The 20,150-nt window shown below is 42.2% G+C and overlaps 2 protein-coding genes across 2 annotated transcripts; both read left to right on the top strand.

The window, feature by feature from the left end:
* Positions 1-4,900: 4,900 nt before the first annotated feature.
* Positions 4,901-9,945, top strand: obi1 (ORC ubiquitin ligase 1). The gene is made up of 6 exons (XM_076738153.1): positions 4,901-5,024; positions 5,277-5,412; positions 6,196-6,287; positions 6,765-6,986; positions 7,452-7,540; positions 8,209-9,945. The coding sequence occupies exons 1-6, from the start codon at positions 4,953-4,955 to the stop codon at positions 9,575-9,577; spliced, it is 1,980 nt and encodes a 659-aa protein (XP_076594268.1). The 5' UTR covers positions 4,901-4,952; the 3' UTR covers positions 9,578-9,945.
* Positions 9,946-11,328: 1,383 nt separating this feature from the next.
* pou4f1 (POU class 4 homeobox 1) lies at positions 11,329-14,305 on the top strand. Its single transcript, XM_076730634.1, has 2 exons — positions 11,329-11,679; positions 12,106-14,305. Exons 1-2 carry the CDS (start codon positions 11,557-11,559, stop codon positions 13,087-13,089), a joined length of 1,107 nt encoding a protein of 368 aa, XP_076586749.1. The 5' UTR covers positions 11,329-11,556; the 3' UTR covers positions 13,090-14,305.
* The last annotated feature ends 5,845 nt before the right edge of the window (positions 14,306-20,150 follow it).

Here is a 20,150-nt window from a genome sequence, read left to right as displayed (position 1 = left end):
GGGCACAGGGAGGGAAAAAGGGTGTAATGGATATCTCTGTTTCCTAAAAATACTGTGAGGATGATGGAGTCTGAGGAAGGCTCTGAATCACAGCCTGCTCTTTTTCCTCCAAAACAAGACAAGTAGATGAATGGCTCTGAGCAGCCTAATCCGACAGTGAGTGATTGACCGCTCTGCCAAAGGTCTAATCTGCTACCAGAATAGTGGAGTAGGCTGTTTATTCTGATCAGACTTTCTTGATCTATAATCATTAATCTATTGCAAGACGAGTATTTGAAGCAGCATGTGTTGTGGCAGTTTCTCACTGAACATTACAGCCTTCTATCAATTATCATAAAGACTTCATAGATAGATCTCCTGGATTTCATTCGCGCTTAAAAACAATTGGTGGGGGAAGTTTTGCATGAAATCAGGGTAATCTGACCATAAGAGCAGTGCAGAAGCATTATTGCAAGGCTATTTGATTTTGGCCACTTTGTAATGGATTTCCAGCGCGTGACACACTACAATATAGATTGGTAAAGCTATATGAGGCATTAGAGATTCAAGTACTTTATGTCCTATTTATTCCTTATGTGCCACAGGCCCCCTGTCTTGAGATATGACCAGCTCGACACAAGAAACCTTTAATAAAATAAAAAAGTAAAGAGGGGAAAATAGAGATTTACAGCTGGCCATTTTGACAGTGGACTTGATATAAGGTGTTCATAACAAGTTTTGCATTTTATTCCTGGTCCCCTCACACACATTTTAATCATATTTTATGTGATCTATGTATGCAGCACTCATCCTCTCTCTGTCACCCAACCTCTCCAATGTGTCCCTCTTAAACAGATTGCTACAATACTTGTAATGATGGTCCTTCCCAGCTGTGCTGCAGGAGAAGGGAAGGGAGCAGCAGGCTATAGTATTACCATAATACCCGCTCCCTCCCTCCACTGTCCCAAGGGCCCATGTGAGGCTGCATGGGGATGTGGGGTAACTCTGCTGTGGAGGGGACTCAACTGGCTGCCGGTCCTGCAGGCTGTGCGTGTGCGTGCGCGAGTGTGTGTGTGTGTGTGTGACTGTGACATGGCTGAACCTGCCTGTGGGCGATGTAATAAAAGCGCCACACACTGCTGGTAGTGATGGTGGCACTGCTGCTGTAGCTGCAGAGGAGGGGATAAATATAAACCGGGCCCGCGTCAAGGAGACGGCCCTCCAGTCACAGCCTGACTTACATCCTAATAATTAGGCCCCTTTCCAATAAAACAAGGATTTGTAGCCATGCATCTATTTTACTTGTGTTTGCTACTGCAGTGGGAGGGATGCATGATCTGCTGCAGTCTCTGGATGAAGCTGAGGCTTTGGGAAGGCTTACTTTCAGCAGTGTTGGAAAGTGATCAGCAACATTCGCGCAATTTACCTCTCGACCCTCAAACTTCAGAGGAAATCTTTTTTATCCTCATCAGCATCTTATGGAATTTACATTTATATGTTCCATTATTTATTTTCAAATATTCCATATTTCTCGATGAAAGCTGTTACGATAAATTACTGAGGGCTACTTTCAAGTTCATGCGCTCGTTTGAAGTATAGACATTCTGCCATTCTCTTGAATTTACACACAAGCACACATGCACACACACACACAACTGTCTCTGATAGCGGCTAATCAATAGATGAGGCCTGCAGGTTGCTGTTGCATGTTATCTTAAACCTCCTAATCTGCACTGGCTTTATTTTTTCTCTTATGCTCTCTCCCCATCATTGCCTCTTTCTGCTTTTTGTCTCCTTTTGTCTCATTGCAAATCTACTATTGGACATGCATTATTTACAGTATGCATAATCATAGAAAACAGGTGATTATGTCTAAATATTTTACACTGTGTGTTTTAAACATCACCCTCTCAAAACCAGACTGCTGTTTGCTTTCATGAGTAATATTGGAACTTGTTAGACATGATACCAAAAAGTGACGCTACATTTTCTCCTCTTATATTTAGTCATACTTCAAACAGATTCCCCACATTTTGTCCCACCTCCGGCTACCTATCACACTGATGGCTGAGGATTTCCAGAAAGCACACAGGGGAAGACAGAGAGAAGCAGCGACAGAGAGATGGAAACAGAGAAAGAGAGAGAGAGAGAGAGAGAGAGAGAGAGAGAGAGAGGGGAGCTGGGTGGGGTGGCAGTCCAGGCAGGGGGTATCAGGCTAATTAAAGCAAGCATTTGTCAGAGATTAAGCCTTAAACAGAAAAGGTCATCCGTGCACCAGAGCGCACTGTTTCGCTGCTGTGCTCTTAGGGCAGTCTAAACCTTTCCAAGCTAAATGGTAAAGATGCTATTTGGCAGAGATGGGGGAGGGGATCCAGGTCCCGACCAGTGGTAAGAGTGACACCCGGGTCATTGGTTCTCCACTGTCCATTACACATGCTGGTCAAATCTGGCGATCGTTGTCATTTAGGGATGAAAAATAAGTGCTCGAACAAGATCAATAGATGCAGCCGTCTGTACCAGCTGTGATTAATTGACTGTCACCAATTAATGACTGGCCTGTTGCAAAGCAATGCAATCTCCGAGGGACAATGAGACTTGTCGGAAAATGGGTATTTATTTCATTTCAGTCCGTTGTTAGTTATTCAAGAGTGAGTTTCCCAGTAAGAAATTCATGAACCACTTCAGTTACAATTTGCAGGTTTACTATGGCGCACTACAGCACCTCTCTGACAGCACCTTGCATGTCAGGTGCTCTTTGAAGTCATTTGTAATATTGAGACGAATATGGGCTTGAACAAAAGCTCGTACAGTGAACACAGCCACATAGTTTGTTTTTAGTTCAATGGGAAGCAGATACTAAAAATATTTGACTATTTTCCTGCCTGTATACATTTAAATAAATTCTCATTATACCGTAACATTAAAAAGTAGCATCAAACAATATTGCGAAAGTTGATACTATTTTAGCTCTGTTTATTTAACTTAATCAATTTAATTGTCAGTATTTTCTCATAAAACCAGTGTTGCTATGAGAAATGAGTGAGAACGCGTGGTGGCCTGTGATCCATTTAATATTCTGTTGAAAACAACCAAACAAGTGCTGGTGATGTTTTTAAAGCGGGATCAATGTACAAGCTTTTTCTTTTTTTTTTTATTAGCAGTCAGTCAATTCTAATCACATTAGATCCTGAGAAGATGTCTTGGTTTGAGATCCAATGAAGCACGGGACATGTTGGTTTAGGTATGAGTAATGGCTCTAGAGGGCTAAACTGTGGTGGATGTAATTTTAAATATTTACGTATAGAGGAAATTATGCTAATATTAGAATACTCGGTTTCGTTATAAATTAGATCCTTCTCCTGAGATGACGGTTTGCAAAATATTACATTGCAATCTTCATTATGGGCGAGCTTTAAATGAATGAATGTGCCGTGTGCATCATCTAAGGAATTATCATTCTGCACTCATTTCTGGTTTTGATATTGCAAGAAAAAACATAGTGCTTAGGTTTGGCTATGAGTTATCGTTTTAAGAAAACAACAAAAACAATGAGAAATATGTTAAGACATTACTTTGTGCGTTGTTGTTGGGAGTACATTGACCTATAGCAACCAAGTTTTTTCAAGCGGGACCTACTCAGTAAGCCGCTCTCTGCTTTAGGTTTTGCCAGAACTTCCCTGTGTAAAGAATACTAAGGAGTTTACTCGAAGAACAGCTATATCTGTTGACAAGATAATTTTAACCGAAATAGAAAGTATCTGGATGTTGCTGTTTATCTGCAAGTGTAATATTTATTTATTTACTTATTTATTTTTCGTACCACAGTAAACCTCTGGAAACTCTTTCAAGACATGTTTTTTTTCCAGTTTCATGCTTAACATTTATTTTTAAGTTTACTTTTTTTCCATGGAAAATGCTGTAGTATGTGTCTAATGCATGATTTTCTCTGTGTTAGATACAAAATATGATGTCCAGCTCTGAGCGTAAAGGTCAGACCTTCAATGTTCACTGATAAAAAATCTGTCAGCTGTGGGTTCATATTTTAAATTGTGCATCTTTGATCTTGAGGTCAGTCAAGATCACATCAAGTGGAAACGCTGAATTAAATAGAAAGTAAGACGTGTAAACTTTACGGAGGGAATATTTAGACAAAAGATCAATCGAGCCTGCCTTTCAACCAGGTATTAATTGATTGGGATAGAAACCAAAACAGCAGCAGATGATCAACTTTCACACAAAGTGACAAAATGTACTGTAGACTATAATCTGCAACAGTGCAACTAAATTCCAAATCCCCAACTTTTATCTATTCTCACCTAAGACCTATGCACGTACAGTAGTACAATATCATTTATTCTTTGTTTTATTATTCACTGAAAGGACTCATCGTGCTGATTTCATACAAAAGCTCCAAACTAGCATTTGGGCAAAAAAACACTGACGTTCAACACATCAAATGTTAACAAACTGATCTCTTTCATTCCACCTATCAATATTTTTTTTTACATTAACAATAAGCCTTAATCAATTGACTATCTTACTTACAATAGCAATTAATATGTGTGGTTCAGCTTCACAGCTCTCATCAATCCCACAGCAGCAGCTTGAATATTATCAGCACCAAAAGGCAAACAAAGTTACTGACTAGCTAGCTGAGACAGCCAAACATTTTAGACTTTAGTTGGTGGAGACAAAAGAAAAAGTGCTAAAAGGACAGTGGGCTTACATTCATCAGGTGGCCACACTTGAGTAAATGATGCACTTACCAAGATTTCACCACGCCATTTGTTATGGTTGAAACGGTAGACTACACAGTTAGCTCATGTGCTAAACGTTTGCTTTGTATAGCCTTTTAGGCTTTTTGGCTTTCCGTAGTTTTCAGACCGGGCGCGCGGCGGAGCGGGACCTGTTTGGGAAATTTGTATGCGCTCAGTGGAAGTGTGTTTTGTGAGCACAGTGTTTTCCTTCAAAGCATGGCTCTCAACTTTCAGACATCCACCCTTTCTCTGACTTTGCCGATTTCGTGTCAGATATGTCTCGGGAAGGTAACTGCCGCTCTGTTTTAAACCTGTTGACGTCCGTCAGCCATTAAACAAAGATGGTGTGTTTACGTTACACGGAACAAACTGCTGCCTAGTAACGCTAAACTGAATGTTGTTATGTTACAACCTATGTGCAACAAGAAGTTCTCACAGCAGACGTTAGCTTCGGTTATTGACTCAAGTTGTGTTTCCTGGTGTTAAAGTATCTTATTGTCAATGTCAAATAATAATCTTCGCGTGTTTCGCTCCGTGCAGGTCAGGCAGCCGGTCATTTGTGCCAACCACCACGTGTTCTGTTCATCCTGCATGGAGATGTGGTTAAAGAAAGCAAGCCAGTGTCCCACCTGCAGGGTCCCTATCACAGCAGAAAACCCCTGCAGAGAAATCATCGGTGAGTAGCTCCATACAAACACTCATCTGACTGATTCACCCATTTGACCACATGCACGGTATCATTGCAGTCTAGTTAACTTAAGATTGATTTATTGTAGGCCAGTAAAGTGGCTTGCTTGTTCCACTGAAGCAAGCAGTACACATAGACGGTGAGGAATGACAGAAGACTTTGGGCAAATACTTTGTTGTTACAATCAACTGTTATGATCCAGCACTGTTGGGAAATTGAGAAATATGTCATTCACAATGGCAGAGATAGGAGGAGGTCAGCCAGATATTCATGGGAGTGATGTTAGAGTGTGCTGTATGTTTGCTTACACATAGTTTTTGTTCTTCCATACATGGTTTTATGATGATGATGATGATGATGATGGGGATTATTTCTGAAAATCTTGATCACACGAATCCATAGTTTCCTTTCTTCCTTGTTATTGCTGGCCTCATCACTTTGGATCCCATTGCAAAATGATGAATGAAACATGGTGTAAGAGCTAGTATAAAATATCCTTCTGATCCCAGTTTGTGAATACAACTTGAATCCTGATCAGCTGGACCCAGTGAATGCACCTTAAATGCACCTTAAAATAAAAGCCCTGTTCTCTCTGCACACTTACCTATCTAAGCAAAACCCAGGTGATGTATTGGTAACTTGCTTGTAAACAAGGTAAACAACTACAGCACCACTGAACCTTCATCACAGCTGAGCGACTTTGGAACATTGCTTCAGTGTGTTTTCCTGTCGAGTGTGTTTATCTGTTGCTGCGCTGGTGTATTTCTTTAGGAGGCACAAACGAGAGCGATCACAGTGATAGCCCTTCCACGAGGAAATGTCTCCGAAAAACCAGAGGGGAACTGCTCTTACGGGAGTATGAGGTACAGGTTCATCGTGACATGTATTTTCATATGTTTTCACAGCAATAACAAGCAGGTTGACGCTCTTGAGTAAAGTTATAAAGGGATTTCTCACCAAAAAATCTAAGTTCAAGCTATAGGGTTGAAACAGAAGAGTTTCAGGTGCAGCCACTGATACAGATTTTCTTGGATAATGCAGTCAGAATATTTGATAGAGCAGTTTATTGTTACTCTTTGGATTATTTGCATTGCAGGAGAAAAAAGTGTAAATTGTTAATTTAGTTATGCCTCAATACAATGTCAGGTTCTGTGAAAGCAAATTGTTTCAGATTACAGCAGTGTCCAGCTTTCAGGTTGCCACAAAAGAAAAACAATGTGATGGTTTACAATGACATGGTTCAATAGTAGCAGTGCTAACTTTTCAACACGATGGTGAGCCTGCCTGTATCACGATGGCACAGTAACGTCCTTATTGTTCAACCCGTTCCTCTCTGACAGGAGGAAATTGACGGGCTCATCAGAGAAAATGAAGAGCTGAAAACAAAAAATCAAAGTCTGGAGTCACAACTGAAGACTGCTTTGGATCCCTGCATCATTAATTCAGTGCAAACGGATGACAAAAAAGTTGACCCCTATATCTTGGAAGAGTGGACAAACAAGCTGCGAGCTGCCACAGATGTTTGCGACAAAGTAAAGCAGGACATGGACAAGCTTAAGGAGGTATACAGCCGAGAAGGTTTAAGAAATTGCATGATTTTAATGCTACGGTATATTGATGGTCAAAGGAGAGCTGTGGCACCTTGAGCGTCCTCTTTAGGGGGTCAGAGAACAGGGGGGAAGTTTGCTTTCTATGAAGATGTCCATCATTTCACTGTAACTGTATTCAGGTGAAATATACATGCTTTAATATTTAGTTATATGTTATGTGTTAAGAACTATAATGATATACTGAAACCCCCCCAGAAAGAATGTGATTGGCTTGTAGTCATCATCGTAATTCATCATTTCATAATTAAGGAGTTAGGGTAAACAGCACGACACAGTGTTTATTTACCTATGTAAATTTCAGTGGAACCACCCATTGAAGATGAATTTAATCGATGCTTCTATCTGTATAACGTAAATACTGTTAATTTGCTACCTCTGTGGAATAATGCGCAACATGCTCCAACTGTGTGTCCTCAGGCAAATAAGGCACTGCGATCTCAAAATGTCGACCTCGTACAAGAGAACATGAGACTGAAAGCAGAGGTGGCGAGCAGATCTCCTCAGAAGTAAGTGTCCCTCTTGTGTTAATGGTGCAGAAATGTTCAGCCAGGTAGGGACAAAAAATGCTGAAGTATTTGACGTGTGCTTCCAAGTCACTGTCATGGGTAACTGTACAGACAAAATGAACTGTTACGCTGCATTCACATGGATTCTGGCAGATGGTAGACTAATGATAAAATACTGGCAACATGAAGTTAAAATTGCCGTCCTGCAACAGAATGTACAACGGGACTTTACGTAGCTCCATCACACAAGGAGAAAATGGGGCAATCTGGGCAATGAGAAGCTAATAATTAATATCTAATAATTAACCGTTCTCTGTAAACAACACATCACCATAACAACATGTCATCACGCATGTTTCTTTCGGCCATTCCGAAAACTGTTTGTTTAGTTGTACTGTGCCATCCAGAGGGTGTTGTCCGTGGAGGCAGTGGCTTCCTGCTAAGGTTTGTAATTCCTGTATCGTCGGGTTGCCCCTTTGTCTGTCAAATCAGCAACAGTTAGGCCGCTTTCAACCGACCACCAATATTCCATAAGACAAGGTTTATTATTTTATTTTGCTTTTGTTTTACTTTGCTGTGACAAATAAAACACTCAGCTAGATATTATTTAGCTCTTGTCACACGATGGTCCGCGAACAATTTAAAGATACAAAATGATCTGTCCCCAGGTTTGGTCGCTACACAGTGGCAGCACTGGAGGCTAAAATCCAGCAGTACGAGCGTGAAGTGGACCACTTGAAGAGGGCTCTGGAGCGCAGTGACCAGTACATTGAAGACCTGCAGTGTCGGGTCAGTAAGCCCGAGAGGACGTGTCTTGACGTGCAGGAGGCGTCTAGGAGTAGCAAGGCTGTGTCAGACGCTTTAACACAGCAACAGAAAATCAGCATGATGATGAGAAGCTTGAGTGACAACGAGAGGGGGTCAATCTGCAGCAATCCAGAGGCGGCATGTCGGACGTTTTCCAGAAATCACAGTTTGATGTTCATGCCATCTGCAGATTGCAAGGAGCTGAATAAGAATCTGAGGGAAGAGCAGAAAAATGAGGACATGGAAAGCTCCTCTGACTTTTTGCCCACCACGCCATCCTCTGCCTTCCGGTCCCTGACTCTGAGAAGCCCCGGCATCCGAGAAAAGAAAGTTGCATTTAAGCCTGTGTCTTATCTGAGGAGGCTTGATTTTGAAGAATTTCCTAGTCCAGGTAAGAGTGGCAGCACCATGGAGAACCAATTCAGCAGCCTTGAGAAATTCCCCAAAGGCTTGCCCTCAAATCCTGACACGGAACCCTCAAAGTCTGTCTTCTGGGGTAGTTGGCAGAGACCTGGATCTAATGAGCCGGGCCTAAGTAAAGAAAGCTCACTTAAAGGATCCACATCCACTGATTTTGAAGGTGATAAACCTGATAGTTTCCAGATGTCCAGCGAGGCCTCCATGGATGCAGCTTACCTGGACAAAATCTCCGAGCTGGACTCCATGATGCTGGATGGAGAGAGCTGCAGCAGCAGGGACTCTCAGATCTCCTTGAGTTCTTCCCCTCTTACAGACTTGGACAGAACTCTCATCCCAGAACCGCAAACCTGCCCCGATGTCTTGTCAAGCCATGGCGGCAAGCTCGTGATACAGTGTGACCAGAAGAACCACCCACCTTGTGACCATGTGGATGGCCCCTTGAATGACAAAGAGGCTCCAAAAGGCTCTGCAGAGGAAGGTTTTGCTGCACAGAGGTCAGACAGGGAGACCAGTGCTCATGTTCCTGGGTCTGCAGGGGATGGAGGGTCCTCGCAGACTGACGAACTGTCTTTTGATTTGCTGTTTGATTCAGTGGAAGAGAATAAGGCTGGTCCCTCCAGCTCCCTCAGCCCAACAAGCCAAGACACTGATCACGTAAACCCTTCCTCTTCCTCCTCCTCCTCCAGCTGCCTCAGTAAACCTGTGAACACAAGAGAGAGACACGCACTGAACATCAGCCAGCCAACAAAGAGGAAGTCTCACAGTCCTTTTAACACAAGCAGTCCCACAAAACTTTCAAAGCTCATGTGAAGGTTTTAAAACCTGAACCTGTTGGTTCTCGCCGTCACTGTAGTGTGTTGTGTTCTGACCTCACAGCCACACATGGCTGGAAACATTGACTCCGTGTTGCTTCAGAATAAATTTGTGAATGTGATGCTCAGGTGTAACTTATTGTCCGTTATTGCTATTTGCCAGGTGTGACATTGCATACATTAAGAATAAATAGGTTAAATATGACAGGTATGTAGTCAACTTGTAGGCCTGTAGGTCTTCACAGTCTGTGTCATTATCAGACAAACACCTCTGTGCTGCTGTTGTTGTTCTACTGTAGTGCATCACTTTTGGTGCTGAGACATTTTTCAAACATACTTTCAGCCTGTTTGTATGAGCTTGTCATTTCAGTTAAGCCCTCATGATAATCTTAATGATGATGCCCATATTGAAGAAGAAGATAAACACACCATCATGAAAAACACTGATATTTGGAATTAAATATTGCAATGTAAGAGTGTTAGGAAATAAAATAGTAATGAAATGACAAACAATGTATTAAACTTTGTTTTCTTTTGCAGTACCTTGATCACATGATGCAGGCCAGTCTTGAGGGTTTAGACTGATTTCCACCATATTGGACTGTATTTTGTGCTAAATTTCCAAAATGTGACTTCTGGTGGGACTGAGATTCATATTTAGTGGACAAGCGAATGATTTTTTTTTTTTTAAAAACATTACCATGTTTCATATACCATATTTCTGTGCAACCTTTCCTGATTATTTGCATTACATTAAACAGTAACCATTATTAATTTGCTGCCATTAAAAGTCGAAAAAGCAATGCCCATTCAGGTCGATGTAAAAGCATGTTGTAGCCTATAACGACACACATTAGAGACCTCACACGCGCAGTAATTCCATTGCAGCAGAACGCGCCTTATTTATTATGCAAATTTAACGATATCATGTATATTTCACATACCTCTAATCGCTGCATGAAATTTTAATTGGGTAACCGTTGTGGTTTGAATAAATGAAGTGTTAATTCATTGGGATTAATTAATTTAGGTAAAGACTGTGTACAAGGTTACGCTGGTGTATTCAATCAATTTGTTTAGTGCTCATCTGGCGATGATGGGCTTTAATGATAAGGCAGCGGTGTCAGTACATCTAAGGGTTAAGATCAGAGACGGGACAAACCGTGTAACCTACACATTTAAAGATGTGGCACTGGTGTGAACAACTGGTAAAACCAATAAAATAAAGAATATTTGCACACTGCTGCGTCTTTGTAATAATAATAATAATAATAATAATAATAATAATAATAATAGTAATAAGCGTCGTCATAATAGTTGCTCTCCTGTTACCATTGTTGTAGACTGTACATTTTGACACAAAAAAGTGCACCGCAGACTATAATATTGAATGCTTAACCCACTCATTTAGACACCTTCCCCGTATAATTCTTTAAAACAACTTCCTGAAATCAGATGGATAACAAGTCCAAAGTGTATGGCTGCTAAAATAAACAACGTTAAGTCAATGGTTTACGGCCTCTAAGTAAATAATAAGGCCTAAAGGCGTTGGGACCGGCGCAGTTCCGTGGCTGGATGGAGTGGAGCGAGCCCTTAAAAAAAAGCAGGCGTCTAGTCTCCAGATGTTCCTGCCTGCCCTGTGAGCAGTTTTTATCTGTCAGCCTGTTCACTGTTCTGGCATTTTATGTCTCGCGAGAGCAGCCGAGCATGGGCTTGACGAGATCTGAGGCGCTCAGGTGTAAGAGCCTCTCTCATCCCCAGCAGTGGGAAACAGTAGACAGATAAGTGCGTCTGAGAGACTGCAGGCATCTCTGTGATCTCCGGGCTCAAGGCTGCACTCGGCGCACTACACAGCGAACTACACCGCATCATTACCGGATAGGCAAAGGATCACTGTGTATCTATGACTATTTTCCAGCTCTCGTAGCCGTTTCACCCTCTTCTTCCCGTGCACTTTAATTGGAGAAGCTCGCCAAGATGATGTCCATGAACAGCAAACAACCGCACTTCGCCATGCATCCCTCTCTACCCGAGCACAAGTACACCACCCTGCATTCCAGCTCGGAAGCTATAAGGAGAGCCTGTCTACAAACTCCTCAGGTAAATTATCCCCCAAAAACTTCGACTTTGTCCTTTTTCATGCCTCGGCTGCATGTCGCGCTGAACGCTGTCTGTGCGTAATAACAAGGGCTGCTCCAAGGCACATTCAGCCAAGACGCGCACTTAATGTTTTTTTCATGTATTCCACGGCAATCACTTCACGAGTGTTCTTTTTGAAAGCATGCTCACGCAAAGGCTGGCTTTACTGTTTTTGTATTAATTTTTATGACTTGCCGCTTCTAAAGGAATACTCCGGCTGTGTGATGTGTCGCCAAAAGTCCCGACTGACAGATATGTTGCATTTGTGTTTTTTCTTTTTTCCTGACGTTTCGTTTCTCTTTCTTCTCCGTGTCGTTTCCCTTTTCTTACCCATTTCACACCCTTTCGTTCTCCCTTCCTCTCCCCTTTTAATTTCCGCCCTTGCAGCTGCAGAGCAACATATTTGCGAGCCTGGATGAGACCTTGCTGGCCCGGGCGGAGGCGTTGGCGGCCGTGGACATCGCCGTGTCCCAGGGCAAGACGCACCCGTTCAAGCCCGACGCCACCTACCACACGATGAGCACCGTACCATGCTCGTCGACATCCACTGTTCCCCTGGCCCACCATCATCATCACCATCACCACCACCACCACCAGAACCTGGAGCCGCCGGACATTATGGACCATATCACTTCACCGTCCCTCGCCCTGATGTCCAGTGCGCACGACGGGACCGGCGGAGGAGGTGGTGGGGGCGGCGGAGGTGGCGGCGGAGGGCTCATCTCCACCTCCTCCCACCCGCACTCTCACATGCACGGCTTGGGTCACCTCTCCCACCAGGCTATGAGCATGAACTCGCCTCTCACTCACCACGGGCTCTTACCGGGCCATCACGGGGGGAGTCAAGGCGGCCCAGGGCTCACTAACACCGGACTCCCGTCCGTCAATGACTCGGACACAGACCCAAGGGAGCTGGAGGCTTTCGCGGAGCGCTTCAAGCAGCGGAGGATCAAGCTGGGGGTGACCCAGGCGGACGTGGGCGGCGCGCTGGCTAATCTCAAAATCCCCGGCGTGGGATCACTCAGCCAAAGTACAATTTGTCGATTTGAGTCGTTAACTCTCTCCCACAACAACATGATTGCGCTCAAACCTATCCTCCAGGCCTGGTTGGAGGAGGCCGAGGGGGCCCAGAGGGAGAAAATGAGCAAACCTGACATTTTCAACGGAGGAGAGAAGAAGCGCAAGAGGACCTCGATAGCGGCCCCAGAAAAGAGGTCTTTAGAGGCTTACTTCGCCGTACAGCCTCGGCCGTCGTCCGAGAAAATAGCAGCTATAGCTGAAAAGTTGGACCTGAAAAAAAATGTGGTGCGAGTGTGGTTTTGTAACCAAAGACAGAAGCAGAAGAGGTTGAAATTTTCGGCTACTCACTGATGGGCGAGGAAAAGAAAAGGAAAAAAAAAAAGTGTGACTGAATTTGGGGACCAAGGGACACTAAGACACCATTTTCAGTCTTTTGTCTCCAGCGATTTTACACGTTGGTGCACAATGGGCTTTAGATACCCATTTTATGAGGCTTCATATATCTTGTTTATTTTCACGTTATCGGTGAATGTGAAGTATGCAAATAACAGATTACACAAATTTCGCTCAGTTGTTTCGAGGGAAAAAGTTTAGCGACGTCGACATTGCCTTTTAAAACATGTGGAAAGAGGTAATTTGCTTGATACTATAGCGAGTTATTTTCTCCGAATAGGCCTATTATTTGAAGTATAGCCATTTACGAATTACCTCATTGATTGTTGAACTGTGTTTTCGGTTTGATTTCTGTCGTTGTTGGTATAGAATAATTCATGAATCTGTTCATTTATTCATCTGTTCCTTTACTCTTATTTGGAGGCTGCTACAAACGCAAATTTAGTTGCAAACTTTTATGGCTAACGAAAAAAAAATGTAGGCCTGCATGAAATCCTAATTCACGGGCAGTAATTCAGCCTCTCTAGGCTGTCACATCTAGAGACACAGTATATTTATTTTGAATTTGCACAAAAGGCCCTTTAGGTTTCTAGATCGGTTATGTCGAAATGGTTTTGTATATACAGACATCACTTTGTCACTTATCAGAGGTGAGCTCCTGTGTTCTGGAAATTAATTCTAGGGTCTATCGACACCATTGGCATCACGAGGAAAAGTTTCAAAGAGACCCAGAGAGCACGAGAGCCTTGTCTGCTTCATGGGGGAATTTTCTTTCCGAAAACAAAGGTTTTCTTTAACGTGTTTCAGTTTGCAGTGCAAACACTCTATGCATTGGAAAAAGAATCACTGCGTACAGTAGAGCTGTCTACTGATAGACCTTCTTTTGTGGATGGTGTAAGTCACTGTTAAATGCCTGTTTTCACATTGAGATCACCACGTTGTTTGTCGTGTTAATTGTTACGGAAACGTTGTGTAAGTAATATTTTACTTTGTGCACAAGTATGTTTACAAAACTGCGGCGACATGTGCATCATGGAAAAATGTCCCACTGTCTCCTTCCCTCTCTCACAACTTCTCCACTCTCCTCTGTTGTCCTCTTACTTTCATTGGTACTATTCATCCTGTAAGCCAAATCCAACAGGGAGGTGTGTTCCAGCAATCTTCTAATAAATTGAAGAAAGAAAACCACGTTTTTCTGCTTGTGATTGGGCCTACACCGAACATAATTATTAAGGTTTTAATCTCAGTATTGGTGTCATGGTTTGACGTCTTATTGTGGCCACAGTTTGTCTATTTGCGTTATTTAGATGTCTTTTTTGATTTTAAATTACCTAAAAAAAAAAAAAGTGAAAGTTTTCTCTTGCATTTCTACCATCGAGATAAAATATTAATCATTGAAATAATGCTTGCATGCGTTCAAAGTTGGTCCAATTTATGGTTAAGCAAATTTCTCTAATTTGGGAACATGAAGCAAACTTAACAACAACGAAGTTAAAGAGATGAAAAAGGCCTTTGTCACACTTTTAAATGGACTTTTTCACCTTTAAATACATTTTGTACCCATTTAAAAACGATGTAAAAATATTAAAAACACAGGTAATAATAATAATAATAATAATAATAATAATAATAATAATAATAATAATAGCGTCACTCTTTGCTTGAGAAAAGTTAATGTATTTTTTTAATGTTACAACAGAATAAGTTAAGTGATCTAATAATTATCATAAGTCATAAAAAAAGGATTTTTTGTGTTTTTAGTTTTCCATCTCTTTGAATGTTTGCACATATAATTGGCTTCATTAGAGGAGAACAGGCTGTTAAATGAGACATCGATCCGCGTGTCTGGAATCCTTCACTGAGACAAAGTCACCGCCTTTTGCTGTGTTGAAGACCCAACAATCAACATTTAATGGAGTTTCACAAAGAACTCAACAGCAACATTAAAGCGAGAGAGAGAGAGAGGGAGGATGTGTGTGAGAGAAAAGAAATGAAAGAAATGAAGAAAAGTGGATTTATGTATTTTAAATGACCACTGCATGACCTCCAACCTCCTCCAAATATTTCTAGTCACTGTATACGTCCATATATATATATGTGTGTGTGTATTTTTGGTGAGCTTCACTTTCCGCTGCATTTATAAAAACGAATTTTTAAACGCAAACTAATGCAATATTAATCGCGATTTGCTGATATAAAATGCAATATTTTCCGACAGCTATCGGGGGTTTCAGGGGGGAGCAGGCGGATGGAGGAAGTGGCGGTATAACAGCAGAGAAAGCTGCTCCTTATTGCTTTTCTTTAGCTTTTGGCTACATGGACAGAAGAGTGAGCGATTCTTTTAACGTGAGTAAATCATTTTTTAGTTTGATTTTTGTGGATGATTCGTTGTTTAGGCTGTGCTACATGTTTGCCATGGATCCACACAGGCGCAGCACCTTTAGATGCCAGTCTGCTTGTCAACAGTGGTTTTTTTTTTTTCAACTTGCAGGTCATCGTCATCCTTCGTGCATGTGTTGTCACTCCACACTGGTCTGCCTCGCCGTATTATTTCAAGTTTCTAAGAAATAAAGGCAAACGTTTTTAGCAGAAAGATTAGCCAGAAAGTGTACAAAACACAAGAAAGCCTGAATATTTTCCCCAGATATTTCACGTGAAGGCAGCACAGACTGATGCGGAGATAAATGTCTTCAGAGAAAAACTGAATTCTAAATAAATTCGGACTTTTCCACGTGCTGGACGAATTCACCCCCCTGCTGTTTCATGCAGAAGGTGTGTGCGCGCGCATTTCTGCATGTGGCTCTGTTATCATCTATCTATCTATCTATCTATCTATCTATCTATCTATCTATCTGTTATTTTCATCCCATGAGTTCAAACTTTCCACGGACGGAAACACAACACCGCCGGCGCTGAACACGCTCCACGCGAGGAACCGCACGCGCCACATGGCAATAATTTCAGCACCACGAACAGCTCCGCTGGCGAGCTGAGGAGTGATGCATTATTGAAAGCCTATATCAAACAGCTCTGGGGTGCTGTCTCTCCACACAAGGGCTCTGGATGAAGTCGGACGGTCTGCCTGCACAATAGCCTCTAATATGTTAATGGCTGTAGGGGATGCCTGAGGTACCGTCCCCAGCTGCCTCGCCTACCATATGTCAGCCCGTTACGACAGAGTCCCCTATTAATCAGGGGGGTATTTCATCAGTAACTTCGCCGATATCATAACCCTTAAAGCTCTATCAATAGTGGGCCGCAGCATCGGCTGGTCGTGTACCGCCTTTAGCCTGGGCCTGCAAGAGCCTCCCTCCCCCGCCTCACACCCTCCCCGCCTCCCCCTGTCCCATCCCGTGATGCTTTTGGGTGCCCCGTCACGTACAGCCAATAAACGTCTGCGATAACAATTCGTTTTTATCCGAATTATTATTATTATTATTATTATTATTATTATTATTATTATTATTATTATTATTATTATGTAACACTCTGTGATCTTATCTCAGCAGTATTCATCGCCTCCTCTCCTTGCTCCTTCGTATCTTTGCATAGGCCGCGATGGATTAATCACGGGGCCTACCGAAGGATCTCATAACTTAATTCCTTCAGGCTACTAGTCGGGGGAGTAATTAATCTATACCGTGGATGTAAATAAAAGGAAATTGGATTCCTGACAGACGAGACGAGAGAGTCTGTGACACCACGTCGCCAAATAATGATTTCACCGCACGTTAGGGTTACGCAGGCGCTCAGATTTACGAGCGCACGACTTTTTACTATAGCTCTGAGCGGAAGGGAGTGGGCCTACCCTAATCGCAGCTGTTAGGCGCCCAGGTTAAGATGGATTAGATCATTATAATTACAACACTACAAGCTAAAGTAAAAAGAAACGGAGAGCGCACATATTCCGCGTTGGTGCCGTATGCCCTATTCTTGTCCTTGTTTTTTGACATTGTTCTCCTTCTGCAGTATCTTAAAACAAAAAATAAGAGCTCCCATCGAGGGCTCCGTTGATCTAACAATGCGCAGGAAGGTTGGCCTTTGGACGGAAATGTCAAACCAGGGATGTGGATGGGTAGATCCCCCAGATCTGCACTCATTTCCCACTTATATTTGCTCAGTAATCCGCTGTGGCAGCCCTCCATCGCCCGGGACCCGGTTTGAGAGGCGATGCTGTTGACACAGGGGTATATTTCAATCACAGAGGGTTCAGAGTCAGACGAACAACTTATTTGTCTAATAAATCCGTCATTTAGTAAGAAAAATATTTGATCTTGAGGGGCTGACCTCTTGTCATGTAGCTACTGACAGATAAAAATGGGTATGTATGCTTCACGGATATGCGGGTAGCCGCATACCAAAAAGCACAATTTAGATTCCTATTTATATGAAGCACACACACACACACACACACACACACACACACACACACACACACACACACACACACACACAAAGATCAAAGTCTGCCAGCACACACCCTCTTATTGTGGCTTTTGTTAACAAAAAACTAGAGCTGGAAGACACCAAAAGTTTTCTTTTGTATATGTCTGAAGCAGAAATGGAGGATGGAACCATTCAGCCGAGGCAAGAAAAGCGTGACCATTAAAATAGTTCCAATAGATTTTGTAACACATAATTCTGTGAAGATGGTGAAGGCTGGAATGAACCTCTGTGACATTGTTTCACTTGAATCATGTGGCTGCAGTTTTAAAATTAAGATAATTAAAACAGACTATGCTCGTTCATGCCGCCACCAAGAGTTATAACTTTGTCTCAAAAATGTATTCTCCCTCACACACACACACACACACACACACACACACACACACACACACACATACACACACACACACACACACACACATACAGAGAGAGAGAGGTGGGGAAAGCTGAAATCCAATTGCAAAGCAGCTTGGGCAGTACCACATAATTTGAATTTAGAAACAAATAAAATTAGATGGCAGCTTTAATGAGAGTACACTATCAACCAAATTAGCTGAACAGCTGAAGTCTGCAGTATGCCAAACTGACATTTTAAATATAGTAGATAGCACAGTGACTGCAGTGTGCCACTTAAAGTTGTGAAATCAAAACCCTCCATAAAGCTGTTTACTTCAACTATCCTAGTTCAATAACCCAGAGCATTGCAGGAAACTTTAAAATCTTATTGTCTGGTTACTGCAACCTTTATTCACTCTTAGGTGTTTACCAGAGTCCAATCTAATTGCACTGAAACAAGCCTGAACGCCATCGCAGCACCACTCTGCAGCTTTCTTTTGATCACCATGCAAGACTTAAACACTTCCTCTCACTGGAGCTGATTTTTAATGTGTCATCAGTCACCATCCATGTGCCAACCAGAGCTACGAGCAGCCGTTTTCACTGCAATGGTTGATTTAACCGATTAAGCAGCTTCAACCGGTGAGAGCGTCTAACGAGGGAAATGACCTGCTGTTGGGTTTGACTGGAGCAAAATACGTGACTCTTAATGTGACTGCAGAGCCCTGAAGTAGACGTCTGTGATGTTTGTTGATGTTGATGCTGGCAGATGTTTAGCTTTGATATACCTAAACCTTTTTGCATTTCGTGCAGGTTATTTGCAACATCTGCATTTGTCTGCTTTGAAAAAACTGAAACAAGCATCAGTCTGTACTGTAAAAGAGGCATACAGCCAGTACATTTAACAGTTTTAATCATCAAATTATTCTAAGGATAGGGCTACTTAATTTAATCATAATCCGTCTTTGCAGCTGTGTGAAAAACTACGGATGGAAATCTGAAAAAAATCCTCAAAACAAAGCTGAGTAGGTTTCAACCCTCCAATGCTCAAACGTTTGACATCCATACTGATAAAGTGCAGCATTAAAACATCAAAACGCTCGTCAATGTCTGTGCTGGTTCGTCAGATGTTTCACCTCATTCAAAAAAAGAAAAATAGGTATTGCCACCTAAATGTCACTTTATGCTAAATCTGCCTTCCTACCTAAATGTCATTTATTTCCCAAGTCCTGTCTCTTAAGAGCCGTCATGGCCTCGGGCAGAGTGCTCTTTGAACCCTTGTATTGAACCCATTTCCCCGTCGTCATTACCAACACGTGCTGCAGACAGAAGGTGTGCGGTGAGGAGAGGGGCAGGAAACAAGAGGCAAGACAACACCATATAAGGAGATTCCACATAAACAGCAGCGTAAATTCAAGCAAAAGCAAATAAAATTCAAGTTATGGATGCAATTTCATGTGAACTAGAAAAACTGAATCTCTTGCGATGATTATTATTACATATCATTATCACTTTATTTCATTATTGAAGTTGCCCATTGTCTTAAGCCACAAGTGCACGCAACAGAACAGAGACGAACCAAAGACGTAGAAATTAGCATAGAAATTGCAGAGCTGCCTATTTCCACATCTGATTCCTTCATAAAGCAGAAACATGTTACTCTTTCTCCCTTTTTCATGCTTTAGATTGAACAACTGGTGTTGGGTTCTTAGCTGTCATCATGTGCTTGAATGCTACCAATTTATAACAGCATTTATAAACTGTTTGCAACTTCAATGAGCCTCACAGTTGGTGATGAAAGGTTGAACTCTACTCCTTTTATATGAACTGCAGGTGTCTCCGCTCCTGTTCTTGTGCTGGAATATTCAGCTTTGCAAACCACTGAGAGGTACTAATGAAACACTGCATATCCAGACGGATTACAGCAGAGTAGACTCTTCTGGCCCCAGTACTGCTCTTTGCCGCTGACCTTGGTGCTGGACAGCAAACTCCTTCACTCTACAGCAGTCCCGGTGCAACCCTGAAAGTTTTCCTTCTCACCAAATACTGACGAGCTTATTCCAAAGTTTGAAATTGAAAATATGCGGTGATTTTTTGTCAATCTACAGAGAAAATGGTGTTCTTTAAAGGCTTAGTGCTACAAAGCAAACTAAACTTTTCCAAATTTCCAATTTGTGAGGATTGGTTAATTTACTCCAGTGCACACTTTAGAAGAAATTATTACGCTTGTTGAAAAC

Source organism: Chaetodon auriga, chromosome 1, assembly GCF_051107435.1.
Source record: "Chaetodon auriga isolate fChaAug3 chromosome 1, fChaAug3.hap1, whole genome shotgun sequence".
Taxonomy (NCBI): Eukaryota; Metazoa; Chordata; class Actinopteri; order Chaetodontiformes; family Chaetodontidae; genus Chaetodon; species Chaetodon auriga.
This window is presented reverse-complemented; position numbering and strand designations above follow the sequence as displayed.